This window comes from Oncorhynchus tshawytscha, linkage group LG06 (genome assembly GCF_018296145.1).
Source record: "Oncorhynchus tshawytscha isolate Ot180627B linkage group LG06, Otsh_v2.0, whole genome shotgun sequence".
Taxonomy (NCBI): domain Eukaryota; kingdom Metazoa; phylum Chordata; class Actinopteri; order Salmoniformes; family Salmonidae; genus Oncorhynchus; species Oncorhynchus tshawytscha.
Genome location: NC_056434.1, coordinates 77,987,627 through 78,010,305, shown reverse-complemented (window position 1 = coordinate 78,010,305; position 22,679 = coordinate 77,987,627). Strand labels below are relative to the sequence as shown.

The following is a 22,679-nucleotide window of genomic DNA, read 5'->3' as shown; positions in this document are numbered from 1 at the left end:
CAAATTGGCACTCCAGCAGGAAATCTCTACTTTGCCTCGCTCTCCAAGGCCAAGGTAAGGTCTTTAGATCAGGTTTAACACTCGCAAGGCTGGACAGTATTCCAGGGAGCATTCTCAGAGCATGCTCAGATCATCTGGCACATATATTCACTGTCATTTTCAACCTCTCCTTTGAAAGGCTGGTTACGGCACACATCAACACCATCATCCCAGACACCTTAGGCCCACTCCAATTTGCATACCGCCCCAACAGATCCATAGATGACGCAATCTCAATTGTACTCCACACTGCCCTCACCCACCTATACTGTATAAGAGGAATACCTACCGTTGAAGTCTGAAGTTTACATACACTTAGGTTGGAGTCATTAAAAAAAACTTGTTTTTCAACCCCTCTACAAATGTATTGTTAACAAACTATAGTTTTGGCAAGTCGGTTAGGACATCTACTTTGTGTATGACACAAGTAATTTTTACAACAATTCTTTACATACAGATTATTTCACTTATGAATGTTCACTATATCATAATTCCAGTGGGACAGAAGTTTACATACACTAAGTTGACTGTGCCTTTACACAGCTTGGAAAACTCCAGAAAAGTATGTTATGGCTTTAGAAGCTTCTGATAGGCTAATTGACATAATTTGAGTCAATTGGAGGTGTACCTGTGGATGTATTTCAAGGCCTACCTTCAAACTCAGTGCCTCTTTGCTTGACATCATGGGAAAATCTAAAGAAATCAGCCAAGACCTCAGAAGAAAAATTGTAGACCTCCACAACTCTGGTTCATCCTTGGGAGCAATTTCCAAATGCCTGAAGGTACCCTGTTTATCTGTACAAACAATAGTATGCAAGTGTAAACACCACGGGACCACGCAGCCATCATACCGCTCAGGAAGGAGATGCGTTCTGTCGCCTAGAGAGGAATGTACTTTGGTGCGAAAAGCGCAAATCAATCCCAGAACAACAGCAAAGGACCTTGTGAAGATGCTGGAGGAAACAGGTACAAAAGTATCTATATCCACAGTAAAACGAGTCCTATATTGACATAACCCGAAAGGCCACTCAGCAAGGAAGAAGCCACTGCTCCAAAACCACCATCAAAAAAGCCAGACTATGGTTTGCAACTGTACATGGGGACAAAGATTGTACTTTTTGGAGAAATGTCCCCTTGTCTGATGAAACAAAAATAGAACTGTTTGGCCATAATGACCATCATTATGTTTGGTGGAAAAAGGGGAGGCTTGCAAGCTGAAGAACACCATCCCAACCGTGAAGCACTGGGGTGGCAGAATCATGTTGTGGGGGAGCTTTGCTGCAGGAGGGACTGGTGAACTTCACAAAATACATGGCATCTGAGAAAAATGATGTGGATATATTGAAGCAACATCAAGATATCAGACAGGAAGTTAAAGCTTGGTCGCAAATGCGTCTTCCAAATGGACAATGACCACAAGCATACTTCCAAAGTTCTGGCAAAATGGCTTAAGGACAACAAAGTCAAGGTATTGGAGTGGCCATCTCAAAGCCCTGACCTCAATCCTATAGAAAATTTGTGGGCGGTATTGAAAAAGCGTATGAGAGCAAAGAGGCCTACAAACCTGACTCAGTTACACCAGCTCTGTCAGGAGGAATGGGCCAAAATTCACCCAACTTATTGTGGGAAGCTTGTGGAAGGCTACCCAAAATGTTTGACCCAAGTTTAAATTGTTTAAGGTAATGCTACCAAATACTAATTGAGTGTATGCAAATTTCTGACCCACTGGGAATGTGATGAAAGAAATTAAAACTTAAATAAATAATTCTCTCTACTATTATTCTGAAATTTCACATTCTTAGAATAAAAGTGGTGATCCTAACTGACCTAAGACAGGGAATTTTAACCAGGATTAAATGTCAGGAATTGTGAAAAAACTGAGTTTAAATGTATTTGGCTAAGGTGTATGTAAACTTCCAACTTCAACTGTATGTGAGAATGCGGTTCATTGACTACAGCTCAGCGTTCAACATGATTGTCCCCTCCAAGCTCTTCACCAATGTCATGACGTTGGCCTGGGGGTAGGTTTACGACAGTCATAAAAACTTCTTCCCCCCTTTTTCCTCTCTCTACCCTACTGATGTTACATTTGCAAACACCTTGGTTAACATAGAGATTCTGGGAACATCAGAAGGTGAGGGGAAATTAACTATGTTCTGGTAATCCGACCAATTGAACATATGCGGTGGTACTTAATTAATATGTCAGTTCGGTTGTCATCTGTGAATTAGGCCCGAATAAGTGGCCCGCCCACATGAAGAGACATAGGTTGTTAACTATGAAACACACCCCTTTTCTCCCTTCCTATATAAAGCCTTGACGACAATATAACCTCCTGTTCCGAGGATGTGAGGACGACGGTCCTATGTCCGAATGGTTCAGATAATAACTACAGAACGAAGCCAACATCAGCGTGAGCTTTGGTTGCGAATGGTATGAACTTTGAACTCTTATTCACTACAGAAGTGATACCTCCTAGCCGTTGAGTTAGCAACAGCAGCTGCAAACGAGGGTTAGGAAGGAACAGACAGAGTATCCCGTCTATCACACAACGACGTTACTATAACGTATCCAATTGACCACCAGGGACATTCTTCAAAGGACAAAGGACTCGGTTTGGCAACAAGGCCTTCCATCTATCACCAACCTACCGAAGCGCAGCTCAGAGTAAATATTTATTGCATTTTCCTTTTCCAAATGGGCGGTAATTCAGAATGCATCAGATACTGTATTTACGATAGCACAGCTTTGCCCTTTGTTCATCAGTCTTCCCTCTCTTTCACTCAAACCCAGCCCCTTTTCTTTTGTGTAACAAGCTGTCACATCTGACGTTTTCCTTTATGACGTAATTTGTAATCAAGTTATGATTAATTATGTGTATGTGTAATTCTGTGTGATTAGTTAGGTATTTAGTAAATAGATAATTAAACCCAATATTGTATTGCTGATTCAACTTGTTAGCCAGGGTTCGTGAAGATAACCAAGAATTTACAACATTCAGATGAGACTGAATTAAGGTGACGATTAATATTGACTGCTATTGATGTAAAATATTACTAGGTCTTTAAGAGTTTATTCAGAAGATTATTTAGTGGTGCCCCGACTCTCTAGTTAATTACATTTACATGATTAGCTCAATCAGGTAATATTAATTATGGATCAATTATTTTATAGAATAGCATGTCATATCAATTAATCCGGCATAGCCAAAGACACGACACCGAGCTTAGGAGCCTGGGACTGAACACCTCCCTATGCAACTGAATCCTGGACTTCCTGACGGGCCAACCCCAGGTGGTGAGGGTAGGCAACATCCCCTCTGCCACGATGACCCACAACACGGGGGCCCCACAGGGGTGCATGCTTAGTCCCCTCCTGTACTCCCTGTTCATCTACAACTGTGTGGCCATGCACAACTCCAACACTATCAAGTTTGCTTACGACATGAGGATGGTAGGCCTGATCACCGGCGATGATGACACAGCCTACGACGACACAGCCTACAGGGAGGGGGTCAGTGACCTCCCTCAACATCAGTAAGACCAAGGAGCTGATCATGGATCTGGGGGGGGGGCAAGCACACCCTCCACCCACATCAACGGGCCTGCAGTGGAGCAGGTCGAGAGCTTCAAGTTCCTCGTTGTCCAAATGACTAAGGAATTAAAATGGTCCACTCACACATACACAGTTGTGAAGAAGGCATGACAGTGCCTCTTCCCCCTCAGGAGGTTGAAAACGTTTGGCAATGGACCCTCAAATCCTCAAAGTTCTGCAGCTGCACCATTGAGAGCATCTTGACTGGCTGCATCACTGCTTATTATGGCAACAGCACCAGTCTCGATCGCATGGCACTACAGAGGGTGGTGCGGACAGCCCAGTACATCACTAGGGCCGAGCTCCCTGCCATCCAGGACCTCTACATCAGGCGGTGTGAAAGGAAGGCCCGGAAAATTGTTAAAGACTCCAGCCACTGTTCTCTCTGCTTCCGCATGGCAAGCGGTATCGGTGCATCAAGTCTGACACCAACGAGGCTTCCCGAGTGGCGTAGTGGTCTAAGGCACTGCTATCTGTGCCACTAGAGATCCTGGTTCGAGTCCAGGCTCTGTCGTAGCCAGCCGGGATCAGGAGACCCATAGGGCGACGCACAATTAGCCCAGTGTTGTCTGGGTTAGGGGAGGGTTTGGCCAGTAGGAATGTTCCTGTCCCATCGCGCATTAGCAACTCCTGTGGATGGCCGGGCGCAATGGACACTGACACGGTTGCCAGGTGTACGGTGTTTCCTCTGACACATTGGTGCAGCTGGCTTCAGGGTTAAGCGGGTGTTGTGTCAAGAAGCAGTGCGGCTTGACTGGGTTGTGTTTCGGAGGACGCACAGCTCTTGACCTTTGCCTCTCCTGAGTCTGTACGCGAGTTGCAGCGGTGGGACAAGACTGTAACTACCAATTGGATACCATGAATTTGGGGAGAAAAAGAGATTTAAAAAAAAGTAAAATAAATGAATAAGGGATTTAATAAAAGTCTGGACACCAATAGGCTCCTGAACAGCTTCAATCCCCAAGCCATAAGACTGGTAAATAGCTAACAGAATGGCTACACGGACTGAGTTGACCCGTGTTTTATTTCTGCACCCTCTGTATGCACACTCACAGGACTCAAACACACACACACGTGTGCGCATACAATCAATTACGCATCATATATCCTGAGGCCTAGTCACCTGACCCTAATACATAGTATCACTCCAGTATCCCTGCACATTGTTTATATGGTATTGGAACTGACCCTGTACAGTACATAGCTTCTTACTTTCTCATGTTCTTATTTGTTGTGTGTTTTTGTTATGTTATTTTTAGTACTACATTGATATTGATTACTGCATTTGGGATTTGGAGCTTGCAAGAAAGGCAGTTCAGTGCACATGACATTAAAACTTGAAATACATTTTAGAAACACAGTGTCTATTGTCTCTCCATGAATGTATCCAGGTCTAAGTGAAACATATATCAGTGACTTAGGCTGTCATAGCAACCTGACAACAAACACAGATCCGACCTAACAAACACAGATGTACGTCAAACTGTGTGCTGGGCCATAAGGACATCATCAAAGCTAATTGATCATAAGTAATTGAATTAAATCTTCTAAGAACTGTGTTACATCTGCCAAGAATGTGTTCTATTTCAATTTCATAGACACACCACGCAGTACATTTCTGTACATTGCAAATTCATTTGCTCTCCTCAATGTTTCAAACCCCATTCTAGCCCAGCAGGAGTGCTGAATATAAGGTAAACATATTGGAATTAGTGTGTCAGCCTGAGTGCTTTAGACACACTGCATGCTTTTATCAAACCCGAATGGCTCTGAAGGATGGGTTTCCTCCTACGTTTGGATAAAGGAAGTCATGCAACATCAAGCCAGAGAAAATGTGCAACTCCATTAGCGGATCTGCAATTACATTATAATATCTGGCCTCCGTTCCTATCCTTTGTAGAAGACATGGACCCAGCTACTTTCACAACTCCATAAACAAACCCAAATTGGAATTTGTATCACTATTTTTACTCTTGTTTACTTTTTTTGGATTATCTCTCTCACACACAGTTGAAGTTTACATACACCTTAGCCAAATACATTTAAACCTAGTTTTTTTTTACAATTCCTGACATTTAATCCTCGTACAAACTCCCTCAGGTCAGTTAGGATCACCACTTTGAACGCACCAAAGTACGTTAATCTCTAGGCGACAGAACGCGTCTCCTTCCTGAGCGGTATGACGGCTGCGTGGTCCCATGGTGCTTATACTTGCGTACTATTATTTGTACAGATGAATGTGGTACCTTCAGGCATTTGTAAATTGCTCCCAAGGATGAGCCAGACTTGTGGAGGTCTACAATTTTTCTTCTGAGGTCTTGGCTGATTTTCCCATGATGTCAAGCAAAGAGGCACTGAGTTTGAAGGTAGGCCTTGAAATACATCCACAGGTAATTGACTCTCCAATTGACTCAAATTATGTCAATTAGCCTATCAGAAGCTTCTAAAGGCATGATATAATTTTCTGCAATTTTCCAAGCTGTTTAAAGGCACAGTCAACTTTGTATGTACACTTCTGACCCACTGGAATTGTGATACAGTGAATTATAAGTTAAATAATCTGTATGTAAACAATTGTTGGAAAAATGACTCGTGTCATGCACAAAGTAGATGTCCTAACCGACTTGCCAAAACTATAGTTTGTTAACAAGAAATTGGTGGAGGGGTTGACAAACGAGTTTTAATGTCTCCAACCTAAGTGTATGTAAACTTCCGACTTCAACTGTATATATAACTCAAATTCTATATAATACCTGCTTTAAGTCTGGTTTTGGGGTGGGGCTCTGTTGGAGCATTGGGGTAGGTTTAATCTGGTAGGGGATCAGTGTGTGTTCTGTTAGAGCATGGGGGGTTGGGGTGGGTTTAATCTGGTAGGGGATCAGTGTGTGTTCTGTTAGAGCATGGGGGTTGGGGTAGGTTTAATCTGGTAGGGGATCAGTGTGTGTTCTGTTAGAGCATGGGGGTTGGGGTGGGTTTAATCTGGTAGGGGATCAGTGTGTGTTCTGTTAGAGCATGGGGGGTTGGTGGGTTTGATCTGGTAGAGGATCAGTGTGTGTTCTGTTAGAGCATGGGGGGTTGGTGGGTTTGATCTGGTAGAGGATCAGTGTATGTTTTTCCCTCTACCTGTTCTTTCTTATCTGTATAATTATAAAAATTGCAACAAAAAATTACAAAAAACTACATTGCTCCTGCTTTATCTTGCCAGATCATTGATTCATACCGATCCAATACCGAGCAAACATTCTTCATGCTGGGAAATGGTTGAATATTGGAGGAAAACGCCTCTGGAGTGGCGCAGCGGTCTAAGGCACTGCAGCACTATAGTCACTCCTGTGGCGGGCTGGGGGGATGCATGCTGACAAGGTCGCCAGGTGTATAGTGTTTCCTTCGACACATCGGTGAGGCGGACTTCCAGATTAAGCAGGCATTGTGTCAAGAATCAGTGCGACTTGGCGGGGTCGTGTTTCGTTGGACGCACTGATCTCGATCTTCGCCTCTCCCGAGAACGTACGGGAGTTGCAATGATGGGACAATTGGACACCACGAAATTGGGGAGAAAAAAGTGGGTAACCCCCCAACATATATATAAAAAACATTTGGAGGAAAACACAGTTAATCACATAAAACGGTAATAGGGCAAGTCAAGTGAGATGTTGAGCAGACATTCAGTTCCTGGCCCCGGTTGAGTCAGCAAGCAGACAAAATACCGTCAGTGCTGCAAAACCAAATTGACTGGTGGTGTACCAGAAAAAGTGACTGGGTGACTAACCACTTGAAATCAGGTCATGACGTTGGAGAAAAGGAATATGGTAAAGGACACTAAGGTGTTCATATGTTCCATAAGTAAAGCACTACATATCCCAAAGAGAATGGTAGTCAAACAAATGTGTTTGTGAAATGAACTTGGATTGATTTAGGTTAGGATCAAGAAAGTATGGTAGATTATTCTGTAAGCTTTAAATCTCTAAAACATGAATAGACAAAATGCAATAACACACAAACAAGCAAACTCTGGAAATAGCATGCAGCATTCAGAGACTGATAAAATGAACAGTCACTCCATGCATTATTTACCATTAGAATTAGAAACACAAAAGTGGGGAAGACCAGGGAAGAAGAACATGTCATCTTAATGAGAAAAAACAACAACCCATTTCACTCAATAAATAATGCACGGGGATTATGTATGCCTCTAACAGCAAGCAGGTCTCTGTAAAGTGAGGAGAGCATTTGTTTCAGCACTAAGGACATCCATAGATTTATTTACACGGCGTGCACATTAGGCCACCCTCATTTGAAATACCAATGTGCAGCCGTGTGTATTACTTGATACCCAAGTGGAGGAAACTTCAGTAATTTTCTAAAGTTTTAAATCTCTGGAATGACAATGAAATCCCTCCCACCTATCTGAAAGGCTGATTTCAGTGGTGTTGATGTCCTTCAGTGGTGCATCCATGACACGCACAGAGCTGCTAACGAAGAAGTCCAGTTAAACCCAACAGCTCTGCGAACGAGCAGGAAGCCTGTCCAGGCAGACACACTGGAGCAGACTGGCATGTTAAATGGTGGAAACTATTTTGATAGTAGCAGCCAAGGCTCTGTGAATGTGAATGAGACCCATGATGGATGACTAGCTAGATATGCCTGGAATTGATCAGTGTTTTCATGTATTCTTTATGACATCAAAATAGGAATAGGCAAATTCACATATAGTACGATGACGTAAGTCATGAAAAAAGTATTATGCATTATTGTAATGTCATTACAAATGTCTGAAATATTGCTGTTGTCCATCTTTTCTTACACTTTAAATCCCCACCCCCATTGCCCACAGGAGGCCGTATGCTGCTTGCCAGGCCAAATTTGTTTTTAATTGACTTGCCTGGTAAAATAAAACAGTTAAATAAAAAAATACAATTTCTGAGAATACTCAAATACAGATACAGTACCAGTCAAATGTTTGGACACACCCACACCTACTAATTGAAAAAAACTTGTTGTCTTAAATGTCTTAAAGTAATGATGGATTGTCATTTCTCTTTGCTTATTTTAGTTGTTCTTGCCATCTTTTACCAAAGGGCTATATTCTGTATACCACCCCTACCTTGTCAAATTAACTAAACATTTTTTTTTTAAATCATATTTTTTTTCTCCCCAATTTCGTGGTATCCAATTGTTTTTAGTAGCTACTTGTCTCATCGCTACAGCTCCCGTACGGGCTCGGGAGAGACGAAGGTTGAAAGTCATGCGTCCTCCAATACACAACCCAACCAAGCCGTACTGCTTCTTAACACAGCGTGCATCCAACCCGGAAGCCAGCCGCACCAATGTGTCGGAGGAAACACAGTGCACCTGGCAACCTTGGTTAGCGCGCACTGCGCCTGGCCCGCCACAGGAGTCGCTGGTGCGCGATAAGACATCCCAACCCCCAAGCCCTCCCCAACCCGGACGACGCTAGGCCAATTGTGCGTCGCCCCACGGACCTCCCGGTCGCGGCCGGTTACGACAGAGCCTGGGCAGGAACCCAGAGTCTCTGATGGCACAGCTGGCGCTGCAGTACAGCACCCTTAACCACTGCGCCACCCGGGAGGCCACAAATGAACTTTTAACAAGGCACACCTGTTAACTGAAATGCATTCCAGGTGACTACCTCATGAAGCTGGTTGAGAGAATGCCAGTAGTGTGCAAACCTGTCATCAAGACAAAGGTGGCTACTTTGAAGAATCTCAAAGATTTGTTTAACACTTTCTTGGTTACTACATGATTCCATATGTGTTATTTCATAGTTTTGATGTCTTCACTATTATTCTGCAATGTAGAAACTAGTAAAAAGAAAAGAAAAAGACTTGAATGAATAAGTGTGTCCAAACTTTTGACTGGTACTGTATATATGAGGATAAATTCAAGAAATAAAATGTAAGAATCTCACTGCCTGGGCCTGAGACTGGATTTAGTATGTTTCAGCCCTGGAGTTTCATTGAGTTATAATACTGCTGTCAGTGGCTAAGACAATCCATTAATTCAGACTCCAGATGCTGGCAGAACTTTGAGCCTGTTTGGTTACTGTTTAGAATATGACCCAGGTAGAGTGTCTTGGATGCTACTGCCAGAAATAGTAAACAGTCATCATTCCTTTATAGGGCACTGGGTGAATACTGACTGCACTGGTAATTAGTAGCCAAAAACACATGTTTGACAAACTGTTCTTATGCCCCTTGATTCATTATACAGTTTAGGTGACATTAAAACAAACATTTGATGGGGACTTCCATGTATAAAGTCTTGTACGAAGTAAATAAACAGTCTAGTTCTGCTACTGCATTATCAGGAGCAGTGGATTCCAAAGATAGATTTTAATCAAAGGTCTACCAGTAAATGAGACCACTAACCCTTTTCTAGGTCCATCACCATCCGGAAACTACATTATTTAGTTTCTAGTCTACCACTACACAGCCTTGGATCAATATGTACCTCGTCAACAGACATTCAATACCAGCTGTTAGACAAGTACAGCAATGCACAATATGATCGCATCTAATTGGCTACAGGAATCTTTGGATTAACCTAAAGTTGTGAGGTAGAATATCATTGCAATAAGGCATTAGTTGATGTTAGACACTAATAGCTTAATACACCTTGTAATGCAGTTGCACAGTTTGACAATCGGGTATAGGTTGACAATTTGACATTACTCATGCGAGACAGGAAATAGGAGCTCAAACAGTATACCAGAGCCTACAAGGTAAAACATCTGCCGCTGTGCCCTTGAGCAAGCATACCACACTGCATCCCACTGCTGGCTTGCCTCTGAAGCTAAGCAGGATTGGTCCTGGTCAGTCTCTGAATGGGAGACCAGATACTGCTGGAAGTGGTGTAGGAAGCACTCTTTCCTCTGGTCTAAAAAAATATATCCCATTGGCCTGTGTAGGGTGCCGTCTTCGGATGGGACGTTAAACAGGTGTCCTGACTGTCTGTGGTCACTAAAGATCCCATGGCACTTATTGTAAGAGTAGGGGCATTAACCCCGGTCTCCTGGCTGTATTCTCAATATGGCCCTCCTATCATGGCTACCTAATCATCCCCAGCTTCCAATTAGCTCATTCATCACCCCCCATCCCCTGTAACTATTCCCCAGGTTGTTGCTATAAATGAGAATGTGTTCTCAGTCAACTTACCTGGTAAAATAAGGGTAAAATAAGTAAAAGCTAGGCACTTAACCCTAATTTCTCCAGGGGCGCTGTACAATGGTAGTTGGGGAGTTGGAATATGCAAGAAACACAGTTCCATTACACTTGTGTGTAAAATAACAAATATAAGCACCCCTCAAATTATTATTAGTCTGAAAAGTATAAAAAGTACTTCAGCACTCTTGAAGTGAAAGAGCTGTTGAGAGATGCTATCAACCCCCATACTGCTCACGGAACATTACGTTCACTAAGCTCTACCATGGCATGGCAAAATTTCATCATGAACAGAACCCCAATCATTCTAAAACAGCACTCCATGCATAATCCCAGACAATTAATGCTAAGACAGCAGGAGCCAATGGGATCAGACATGGCAAGATACAGGCGGTCCTGAAATAGACCAAGTTAACAGCAGTGAAATGTAGCACTGGTCAATAGTGGCTCCAAATGCTGACAGTTTACAAAGAGTCATAAGGAAGGAAGCAGCATCATGTCGATCATTATGAACTCCTCTCTGGCACACTGCAACCCTAATCTGGGAAAACGTCTGACGCAGCACAGAAGTTTATCCTGCACACAGGATATTAATTTGATGAAATATTCTGTTTACAAAGCCTATGTGCCCTGTTCCAAAAATGTATCTAATTTTCCCCCTGAAGCAGACTTCCTGAATACAAGCAATACAAGATCCCTGCCTCATAAAGGTCTTGGCCTATGACACATACAACATTGTATATATATGCCAGATTTGGAGAACTATGATTCCCATAATTTACATTAATGTCTTGATCAAAGTATTACATTTTCTCTACACCACACTGACTTAGCTTACTAGGCAAAGTGGATAGGTTCCACTCTGAATGAGCACAGTGGATTTCTATCTTCCTCAAACAAACCCATCGCTCAAAATAGATTATTTCTCACACAATGCTTTCAGATGTGCCCTGTCATCGATGCAGCCCAACAGAAGGCCATTTATGTGGACACCTGTTCGTCGAACATCTCATTTCAAAATCATGGGCATTAATATGGAGTTAGTCCCTCCTTCGCTGCAATAACAGACTCTGTTAGGACACTAGCTTTCCACTAGATGTTGGAACATTGCTGCTGGGATTTGCTTCCATTAAGCTGCAAGAGAATTAGTGAGGCCGGGCACGGATGTAGGGCGATTAGGCCTGGCTCGCAACCGGCGTTCTATTTCATCCCAAAGGTGTTCGATGGGGTTGAGGTCAGGGCTCTGTGCAGGCCAGTCAAGTTCTTCCACAGCGATCTCGACAAACCATTTCTGACCTCGCTTTGTGCACGGGGGTAATGTCATGCTGAAACAGGAAATGGCCTTCCACAAACTGTTACCACAAAGTTGGAAGCACATAATTGTCTAGAATGTCATTGTATGCTGTAGCATTGAGATTTCCCTTCACTGGAACTAAGGGACATAGCCCGAACCATGAAAAACTACCCCAGACCATTATTCCTCCACCAAACTTTACATTTGGCACTATGCATTGGGGCAGGTAGCGTTCCCCTGGCATCCGCCTAACCCATATTTGTCTGCCAGGTGGTGATGCGAGATTCATTTTTATTTATTAAATATTTTAGTTAACCTTTATTTAACTAGGCAAGTTAGTTAATAACAAATTCTTACTTACAATGACGGCCTACCAAAAGGCGAAAGGCCTCCTGTGGTGACGGGCTGGGATTTAATTTAAAAAAATATATATATATGTATATAAAAATATAGGACAAAACACACATCACGACAAGAGAGACAACACAACACTACATAGAGATCTAAGAAAATAAGATACCAAGGCAGCAACACATGACAACAGCAAAGGGCAAGAAGGTAGAAACAACAATACATCACACAAAGCAGCCACAACTGTCAGTAAGAGTGTCCATGATTTGAAGAGATTTGAGATAAAACTGTCCAGTTTGAGTGTTTGTTGCAGCTCGTTCCAGTCGCTAACTGCAGCGAACTGAAAAGACAAGTGACCCAGGGATGTGTGTGCTTTGGGGACAGGATGTGACTGGCAGAACGGGTATTGTATGTGGAGGATGAGGGCTGCAGTAGGTATCTCAGATTTGGGGAGTGAGACCTAAGAGGGTTTTATAAATAATCATCAACCAGTGGGTCTTGTGACAAGTATACAGAAATGACCAGTTTACAGAGGAGTAAAGAGTGCAGTGATGTGTCCTATATGTAGCATTGGTGGCAAATCTGATGGCCGAATGGTAAAGTACATCTAGCCGCTCGAGAGCACCCTTACCTGCCGATCTATAGATTGCGTCTCTGTAATCTAGCATGGGTATGGTGGTCATCTGAATCAGGGTTAGTTTGGCAGCTGTGGTGAGGAGGAGCGACTATGATAGATGAAGCCAAGTCTAGATTTAACTATAGCCTGCAGCTTTGATATATGCTGAGAGATGGACAGTGTACCGTCTAGCCAGTCAATTGATTATTGACACGTTTTTCCAACACTTTTGATAAGTACTTGTATGCGGTGACTACCTCAAGCTCTAAACCATCAGAGTTAGTAATCACACCTGTGGGGGCATTCTTCTTAACAAACCACATGACCTTTGTTTTGAAGGTGATCAGAACAAGGTTAAGGGTAGAGAAAGCTTTTTGGACACTAAGAAAGCTTTGTTGTAGAGCATTTAACACAAAATCCGGGGAGGGGCCAGCTGAGTATAAAACTGTATCTGCATATAAATGGATGAGAGAGCTTAATACTGCCTGAGCTATATTGTTGATGTAAATTGAGAAGAGCTTGGGGCCTAGGATTGAGCCTTGGGGTACTCCCTTGGTGACAGGTAGTGGCTGAGACAGCAGATTCTCTGACTTTATACACTGCACTCTTTGAGAGAGGTAGTTAGCAAACCAGGCCAAAGACCCCTCAGAGACACCAATACTCCTTAGCCAGCCAACAAGAATGGAATGGTCTACCATATCAAATGCTTTGGCCAAGTCAATATATATATATATATATATATATATATATATATATATATATTTAAATTGCCACAAAACATTGCATAGAATCAAGGGCAAAGGTGACATCATTGAGGACCTTTAAGGTTGCAGTGACACATCCATAACCTGAGCGGAAACCAGATTGCAATAGTATAGAAAGCCAGTCAATTGTTTATTGACACGTTTTTCCAACACTTTTGATAAACGGGGCAAAATAGAAATGGTCCTATAAATCCTCTAGTGACTCCCCATCCCGCATGCGGGAGCGTAATCATCACCTGACACTAATTAGCATAACGCAACGGACATAAATATCCCTAGAAAATATTCCAATTCGGACAATTCGTTTTTCAGTAGGACCGATTGGAGTAATGGCTACCTCTGTATTTTACGCGAGAATCTCTCTGGCAGCATCAGGTGACCACTTGCGCAATGTAGCCGCTTATGGGTATTCTTCAACATAAATGCGTAAAACTATGTCACAATGCTGTAGACACCTTCGGGAATACGGAGAAAGAGTAATCTGGTTGATAGCCCATTCACTGCTCAATAGGGACTCATTGGAACGCAGCGCTTTCAAAACATGGGGCACTTCCGGATTGGATTTTTCTCAGGCTTTTGCCTGCAACATCAGTTCTGTTATACTCACAGACAATATTTTTACAGTTTTGGAAACTTTAGAGTGTTTTCTATCCTAAGCTGTCAATTATATGCATATTCTAGCATCTTGTCCTGACAAAATATCCCGTTTACTACGGGAATGGTTTTTTTTTTTCAAAAATGAAAATACTGCCCCCGAGTCACAACAGGATTTATAACAGTTAGGATCAGCTGGATCTCCCCCTTTGTTTCAAGGACAAACCGTGGATGCCTTCCAAGCAATGGTGTCACGCCCTGGTCAAAGTATTTTGTGTTTATCTTTATGTATTTGGTCAGGCCAGGGTGTGGCATGGGGTTTTTGTAATTGTGGTGTGTTTGTCTTGGGGTTTTGGTGGTGGTATTGGGATTGTAGCTTAGTGGGTTGTCTAGCAAGGTCTATGGCTGTCTGGAGTGGTTCTCAATCAGAGGCAGGTGCTTATCGTTGTCTCTGATTGGGAACCATATTTAGGCAGCCATATTCTTTGAGTTTGTCGTGGGTGATTGTCCTAAGTGTCCTATGTGTACTCTCTGTTAGTTTGCACCAGATAGGCTGTTTCGGTTTCGTTTATTGTTTTGTGTAGTGTTCGTGTTTTCTTTGTTGTATTAAACATGGATCGCAATCGACACGCTGCAGTTTGGTCCGACTCTCCTTCATCACCACTAGAAAACCGTTACAGAATCACCCACCACCAACGGACCAAGCGGCGTGTCAACAGGCAGGAGCAGCCGAAAAAGGAGATGCTCAACAAGGATTTCTGGTCATGGGAGGAGATCTTCGACGGGAGAGGACCCTGGGCTAAACCAGGGGAGTGTAGCCGCCCAAAGGAGCAACAGGAGAAGAGGCAACAGAGGCAGCAGCAGCAGGAGCAGCAGCAGCTACAGTGGGAGAGGTTGCACCACCTGGAGAAATGGACATGGGAGGAGGAATTGGACGGTAAAGGACCCTGGAATGAGCCTGGAGATTATTGTCGCCCCAAAGCCGAGCTGGAGGCAGCAAAAGCAGAGAGGCGGCATTATGAGGAGCTAGCACGGCAGAGCGGATGGAAGCCCGAGAGTCAGCCCCAAAAATTTCTTGGGGGGGGCTCACAGGGAGTATGGCTATGCCAGGTAGGAGACCTGCGCAAACTCCCTGTGCTTACTGGGGGGCTGGAGAGACCGGGCAGGCACCGTGTTATGCTGTGGAGCGCACGGTGTCTCCAGTGCGGGTGCACAGCCCGGTTCGGTATATTCCAGCTCCTCGTATCGGCCGGGCTAGAGTGGGCATCGAGCCAGGTAAGGTTGGGCAGGCTCGGTGCTCAAGAGCTCCAGTGCGCCTGCACGGTCCGGTCTATCCAGTACCACCTCCACACCCCAGCCCTCCGGTAGCAGCTCCCCGCACCAGGCTTCCTGTGCGTGTCCTCGGTCCAGTACCACCAGTACCAGCACCACGCATCAGGCCTACAGTGCGCCTCGCCTCTCCAGCGCTGTCGGAGCCTTTCTCCTCTCCTGCGCTGCCGGAGTCTCCCGCCTATCTAGCGCTGTTAGAGCTTTCCTCATCTCCAGCGCTGCCGGAGTCTCCCGCCTGTTCAGCGCAGCCAGAGCCTTCCTCCGACACAGCGCTGCAGGAGTCTCCCGCCTGTTCAGCGCAGCCAGAGCTGCCAGTCTGCATGAAGCAGCCAGAGCTGTCAGTCTGCATGGAGCAGTCAGAGCTGTCAGTCTGCATGGAGCAGCCAGAGCTGTCAGTCCGCATGGAGCAGCCAGAGCTGCCAGTCTGTATGAAGCAGCCAGTCTACATGGAGCAGCCAGAGCTGCCAGTCTGCATGAAGCAGTCAGAGCTGTCAGTCTGCATGGAGCAGCCAGAGCTGTCAGTCTACATGAAGCAGCCCGAGCTGCCAGTCTGCATGAAGCAGTCAGTCTACATGGAGCAGCCAGAGCTGTCAGTCCGCATGGAGCAGCCAGAGCTGTCAGTCTACATGAAGCAGCCCGAGCTGCCAGTCTGCATGAAGCAGCCAGTCTACATGGAGCAGCCAGAGATGTCAGTCTGCATGAAGCAGCCAGAGCTGTCAGTCTGCATAGAGCAGCCAGTCTGCATGGAGCTGCCAGTCTGCATGGAGCTGCCAGTCTGCATGGAGCTGCCAGTCTGCAAGGAGCTGCCAGTCTGCACGGAGCTGTCAGTCTGCACGGAGCTGTCAGTCTGTAAGGAGCTGCCAGTCTCGCAAGGAGCTGCCAGTCAGCACGGAGCCGCCAGAGCGGTCAGTCTGTAAGAAGCCGCCAGAGCTGTCAGCCTATATGGAGCAGCTAGTGCCGCCAGTCTGCCCAGCGCCGCCAGTGCCCCCAGTCTGCCCAGCGTCGCCAGTCTGCCCAGCGCCGTCAGTCTGCCCAGCATCGCCAGTCTGCCCAGCATCGCCAGTCGGCCCAGCACCGCCAGTCTGCCCAGCACCGCCAGTCTGCCCAGCGTCGTCAGTCTGCCCAGCACCGCCAGTCTGCCCAGCACCGCCAGTCTGCCCAGCGCCGCCAGTCTGCCCAGCATCGCCAGTCTGCCCAGCGCCGCCAGTCTGCCCAGCGCCGCCAGTCTGCCCAGCGCCGCCAGTCTGCCCAGCAGACTCGCCAGATCTGCCAGTCAGCCAGACTCTTCCAGATCTGCCAGTCAGCCAGACTCTTCCAGATCTGCCAGTCAACCAGACTCTTCCAGATCTGCCAGTCAACCAGACTCTTCCAGATCTGCCAGTCAACCAGACTCTTCCAGATCTGCCAGTCAACCAGACTCTTCCAGATCTGCCAGTCAGCCAGGATCTGCCAGTCAGCCAGGATCTGCCAGTCAGCCAGGATCTGCTGAAACTACCAGCCAGCCAGGAGCTGGTAGATCTATCTACCTGCCTGAGCTTCCTCTCACTCCTGAGCTTCCTCTCACTCCTGAGCTTTCTCTCACTCCCGAGCTTCCCCTCAGTCCCGAGCTGCCTCGGTCCCGAGCTGTCCTTCAGTCCCGATCTGCTCCTCAGTCCAGTGGGGTTCTGGGTGAGGACTACTAGGCCATGGTCGGCGGCGAGGGTGGACTATCCAGGGACGAAGGGAGAGGGGACTAAGACATTAAAGGAGTGGGGTCCACGTCCCGCGCCGGAGCCGCCACCATGGACAGACGCCCACCCGGACCCTCCCTATTGTTTTGAGGTGCGTTCGGGAGTCCGCACCTTAGGGGGGTTCTGTCACGCCCTGGTCAAAGTATTTTGTGTTTATCTTTATGTATTTGGTCAGGCCAGGGTGTGGCATGGGGTTTTTGTAATTGTGGTGTGTTTGTCTTGGGGTTTTGGTGGTGGTATTGGGATTGTAGCTTAGTGGGTTGTCTAGCAAGGTCTATGGCTGTCTGGAGTGGTTCTCAATCAGAGGCAGGTGCTTATCGTTGTCTCTGATTGGGAACCATATTTAGGCAGCCATATTCTTTGAGTTTGTCGTGGGTGATTGTCCTTAGTGTCCTATGTGTACTCTGTTAGTTTGCACCAGATAGGCTGTTTCGGTTTCGTTTATTGTTTTGTGTAGTGTTCGTGTTTTCTTTGTTGTATTAAACATGGATCGCAATCGACACGCTGCAGTTTGGTCCGACTCTCCTTCATCACCACTAGAAAACCGTTACAAATGGGAACCTCCCCAGAAAGGAGAGACAGGTTAAAAAAAGGTTGGAGAGAGGCTTGATGATGATAGGGGCAGCAAACTTAAACAAGGGTCTAAACCATCTGACCCAGATGTTTTTTTGGGGTCAAGTTTCAGGACCTGCTTTAGCAACTCGGACTCAGTGACTGCCTGCAAGGAGAAACTTTGTAGCAGGGCAGGGGAAAAAAAAGAGAGCGAAGCATCGGGGATAGCCGCATTAGAAGGGGTGGAAGATGGGGAAATGTTGGATGGACAAGGAGGCACGGCTGAGTCAAATAGGAATCCTGACTGTCAGACACAACCACATTATCAACTTTAAGGGACATGGGCAGCTGTGAAGAGGGTTTATTCTCCAGGTCTTTAACTGTTTTCCAGAACTTCTTGGGGTTAGACCCACAGAGAGAGAACTGCTCCTTAAAGTAACTAACTTTGGCCTTCCGGATAGCCTTAGTGGACTTATTTCTAATTTGCCTGAACGAGAGCCAGTCAGCTTGAGTATACATGTGCCAAGCCTTTCGCCAAATGCAATTCTTGAGATTGAGTAACTCTGCAAGATCACGGTCGAACCAGGAGCTGAACCTGTTTTTAATTCTCATTTTCTTTATGGGGGCGTGTTTGTTGACAATACCACTGAAAATATAAAAAATGAAGCTTGATCCCCAAACACCCACATTTTCTGGGTGTTTGGAGTCATACCTTGTTGGATTGGTGATAATCTGAGAAAGATTTAGAGAGTCCCATTGCTTTAGGACTTGGTCAGATGGTTTAAACATGTCCCAGTTTAGGTAACATAACAGGACAAATTCAGACTTAGTGTAAGGGGCCAGGAGAGAGTTTAGGGCAGGTAAGGTACAGGCCGGTGCTGAAGAAGGACGATAGCACCCAGCAACAGTCAACAAAGAGCTATTTTAAAGTTTAATACTTAATACTAGAAAATCAAATTGTTTGGGGACAGACTTGTTGGAGACAACTAAGCACTGAAGATGATCCTTGGTAAAGATTGCCACTCCCCCAACTTTGGAAGATCTGTCTTGCCGAAAAAGGTTATAACCAGAAAGGTTAACATCAGAATTCAAAACACTCTTCCTTAACCATGTCTCAGTAATGACCAACAGATGTGGATTGGAGCTGTGAACCCACACTTTCAACTGATCCATTTCAGGTAATAAGCTTCTAGTGTTAACGTGCAGAAAACACAGGCTTTTATGAGAGCAGAAATCAGTGAAGCAGATATCAGAGCACAAGTCAGAATTGGGGCTAGCAACAGTAGATGGGCCAGGGTGTACATGCACATTTCCAGATATCATCAACATCAAACCTGAGCCCTAGGACCATGCCTCAGGACTACCTGGCATGATGACTCCTTGCTGTTCCCAGTCCACCTGGCCGTGCTGCTGCCCCAGTTTCAACTGTTCTGCCTGCGGCTATGGAACCCTGACCTGTTTACCGGACGTGCTACCTGTCCCAGATCTGCTGGTTTCAACTCTCTAGAGACAGCAGGAGCGGTAGAGATACTCTTAATGATCGGCTATGAAAAGCCAACTGACTTGTTGCACCCTCGACAACTACTGTGATTATTATTATTTGACCATGCTGGTCATTTATGAACATTTGAACATCTTGGCCATGTTCTGTTATAATCTCCACCCGGCACAGCCAGAAGAGGACTAGCCACCCCTCATAGCCTGGTTCCTCTCTAGGTTTCTTCCTAGGTTTTGGCCTTTCTAGGGAGTTTTTCCTAGCCACCGTGCCTCTACACCTGCATTGCTTGCTGTTTGGGGTTTTAGGCTGGGTTTCTGTACAGCACTTTGAGATATCAGCTGATGTAAGAAGGGCTATATAAATAAATGTGATTTGATCAACAGTAATACAATCAGGGAAAGCTCTGCAGTGCTGATTTACGACATCTGAATGTGCATCAGATGGCAACAAGATCATATTGTACAGCAATTTCATCAGGTAAAATGAATACAAAGCCGGCAAGACGTGGTTAGAATGGGATGGGAGTCTGTGTAACCAATAGTCAGAGTCCCGAGTGTGGGAACAAACAATCTGCCCCATGGTTGGGTAAAGAAAGTTTGTAGTCAACAAAGCATGCAGGAGTCATGAGGCAAATAGCAAAATAGCAAGATGCACAAGATTGACAAAATATTTACCGACTTTGGGCCATGTAAGTTACGAGTCACAGCCCCAACAGTGTGTGTGGGCTGAAGGCGAGTGAACGCTTGGGGGGGGTACTTGTACCAGACGGGGAGACAACCAGGACAGACGGTGAACAGATTGCCAGGTGGAATCCAAGCAGCAGGTAATGGGAGTAGGTGTGTGTCACACCCACTTGGGAGAAGCTTTTATTTCTGTTGGCAGATTTCTTGTATAAAATGCCAGTGGATGGCCCTGAACAGCAGGAGGGGGCTTCGAGGCCTTTGGATTTGGGTGGGGTAGCCGGCCATTTGTTGGGCTCAAAGGTATCGACACATCAGTGCTAATTGAAGTTGTAGCTCTTTGTCCTAGCAAGCTTAGTAGCCTTAGCATTCAGCCCTTATAAAGTAAAATATATCATTGTAATATATTTTTCTTCTTGGCTTTTGAAAGTAAAAAAATTGCTTCAGACTAATCATTACTCACTCAGTTCCAGGTTGGATGGTGTTTTGTTTATTTGTTTGCCAGAGCATTTGCTGTCATCACTCCAGAGAATGCATTTCCGCCACTCCAGAGTCCAATAGCGGTGAACTTTACACCACTCCAGCCGATGCTTGGCATTGTGCATGGTGATCTTAGGCTTGTGTGCGGCTGCTCAGCCATGGAAACCCATTTCATGAAGCTCCCAACGAACAGTTATTGTGCTTATGTTGCTTCCAGAGGTAGTTTGGAACTCTGTAGTTGGTATTGCAGCCGAGGACAGATTATTTTTGCGCGCTATGCTCTTCAGCACTCTGCGGTCCAGATCTGTGAACTTGTGTGGCCTACCACTTTGCAGCTGAGCCGTTGTTGCTCCTAGACGTTTCCACTTCACAATAACAGCACTTACAGTTGACCGGGGCACCTCGGCAGAAATTTGACAAACTTGACTTGTTGGAAAGTTGGCATCCTATGACATTACCACTTTGAAAGTCACTGAGCTCTTCAGTAAGGCCATTCTACTGTCAATGTTTGTCTTTGGAGATTGCATGGCGGTGTGCTTGATTTTATATAACCGTCAGCAATGGGTGTGACTGCAATAGCCAAATCCACTATTTTGAAGGAGTGTCTACATACTTTTGTATATATAGTGTACTTGATTGACAGTGTATAGACAGTGTAACGTTATCTGGATTAAATGCATAGATTAAATGCATAGAAATAGAATGAATAGAATGGACAGATCATTGACTTAAATGGGGATTACCATTCCATTCATTCATTCTCTCTCTATCCATTTGATTGGATAATCCTAGGTGAAATCCATAAAGATAATTTTTGAAAAACTCGGCTATGGGAATTGAGAGATTGTTATGGCTGGAGGATATCTCACCTGCAGTTCTTGTTACAGTTCTCCTCTGTTATACCGTCTTCATCCTCTCCCCAGACATCCACCGCTGAGAAGATCAAGGCCACCAGCACGGCGAAACAGCACACCAACGCAAAGATTACGATGCATTTCTGCTGAGACTGTAAAAGAAAGCAACACATTGATTGTTGGACATTTTTATTTACCTAGAGGGTCAGTGCCCCAACCTAGTGCCCCAACCTAGCTGCTTTATGGCACTGCACAGCAAATCATAAATTATAGCAGCACATTCCCAAGGGAAGTCAACACAAACATTTACATTCTGTACATGGTCAGGATCAGCCATATGGGGGAGAGAAGCCAACAGGGAACCCAGTAAAGAGGCATTTTCTGCTGATAACTTGGCATATTTGGGCTGGATCCAAATGGCTCAATATGGTGAAAAGATTACCATTATTTGTAAGGATAATAATTGGAAAAGGGAGAACAAGTATTTGCAGGGGAGGCCATGGCTGGTGGTACAGTGATCTACTGAAAACAGTTAGATTTGGCCTCAAATCAATCATTTATAAAAAATTAAAAAGTACTTCTGGAGGGCTTGTCCAAATCAAAGAGGCACTTGGACCTTGGTCAACCCTGTGAGATTGTAATGGTAATATATATAGAGAGAGAGAGAGAGAGAGAGAGAGAGAGAGAGAGAGAGAGAGAGAGAGAGAGAGAGAGAGAGAGAGAGAGAGAGAGAGAGAGAGAGAGAGAGAGAGAGAGAGAGAGAGAGAGAGAGAGAGAGAGAGAGAGAGAGAGAGAGAGAGAGAGAGAGAGAGAGAGAGAGAGAGAGAGAGAGAGAGAGAGAGAGAGAGAGAGAGAGAGAGAGAGAGAGAGAGAGAGAGAGAGAGAGAGAGAGAGAGAGAGAGAGAGAGAGAGAGAGAGAGAGAGAGAGAGAGAGAGAGAGAGAGAGAGAGAGAGAGAGAGAGAGAGAGAGAGAGAGAGAGAGAGAGAGAGAGAGAGAATGTCACCCCAACACTGTTTACTAGTCTCTGGGACCTTTAGAAAGGAATTGTGTGTATACTGCAGGACAACACCAATAACAGTAAGTTTTGCTCTTGTTTTCCTCGTGTTTTGTGGACCCCAGGAA

General features: G+C 45.2%; 1 protein-coding gene across 1 annotated transcript in view; it reads right to left on the bottom strand.

The window, feature by feature from the left end:
- The window catches only part of LOC112253123 (inactive phospholipase D5), a 56,754-nt gene that overhangs the window by 11,486 nt on the left and 22,589 nt on the right, over nucleotides 1–22,679 (bottom strand). The window contains exon 2 of the mRNA XM_024425062.2: nucleotides 21,572–21,708. Coding sequence (XP_024280830.1) covers nucleotides 21,572–21,708 — 137 coding nt within the window. The remainder of the gene's footprint in view (nucleotides 1–21,571; nucleotides 21,709–22,679) is intronic.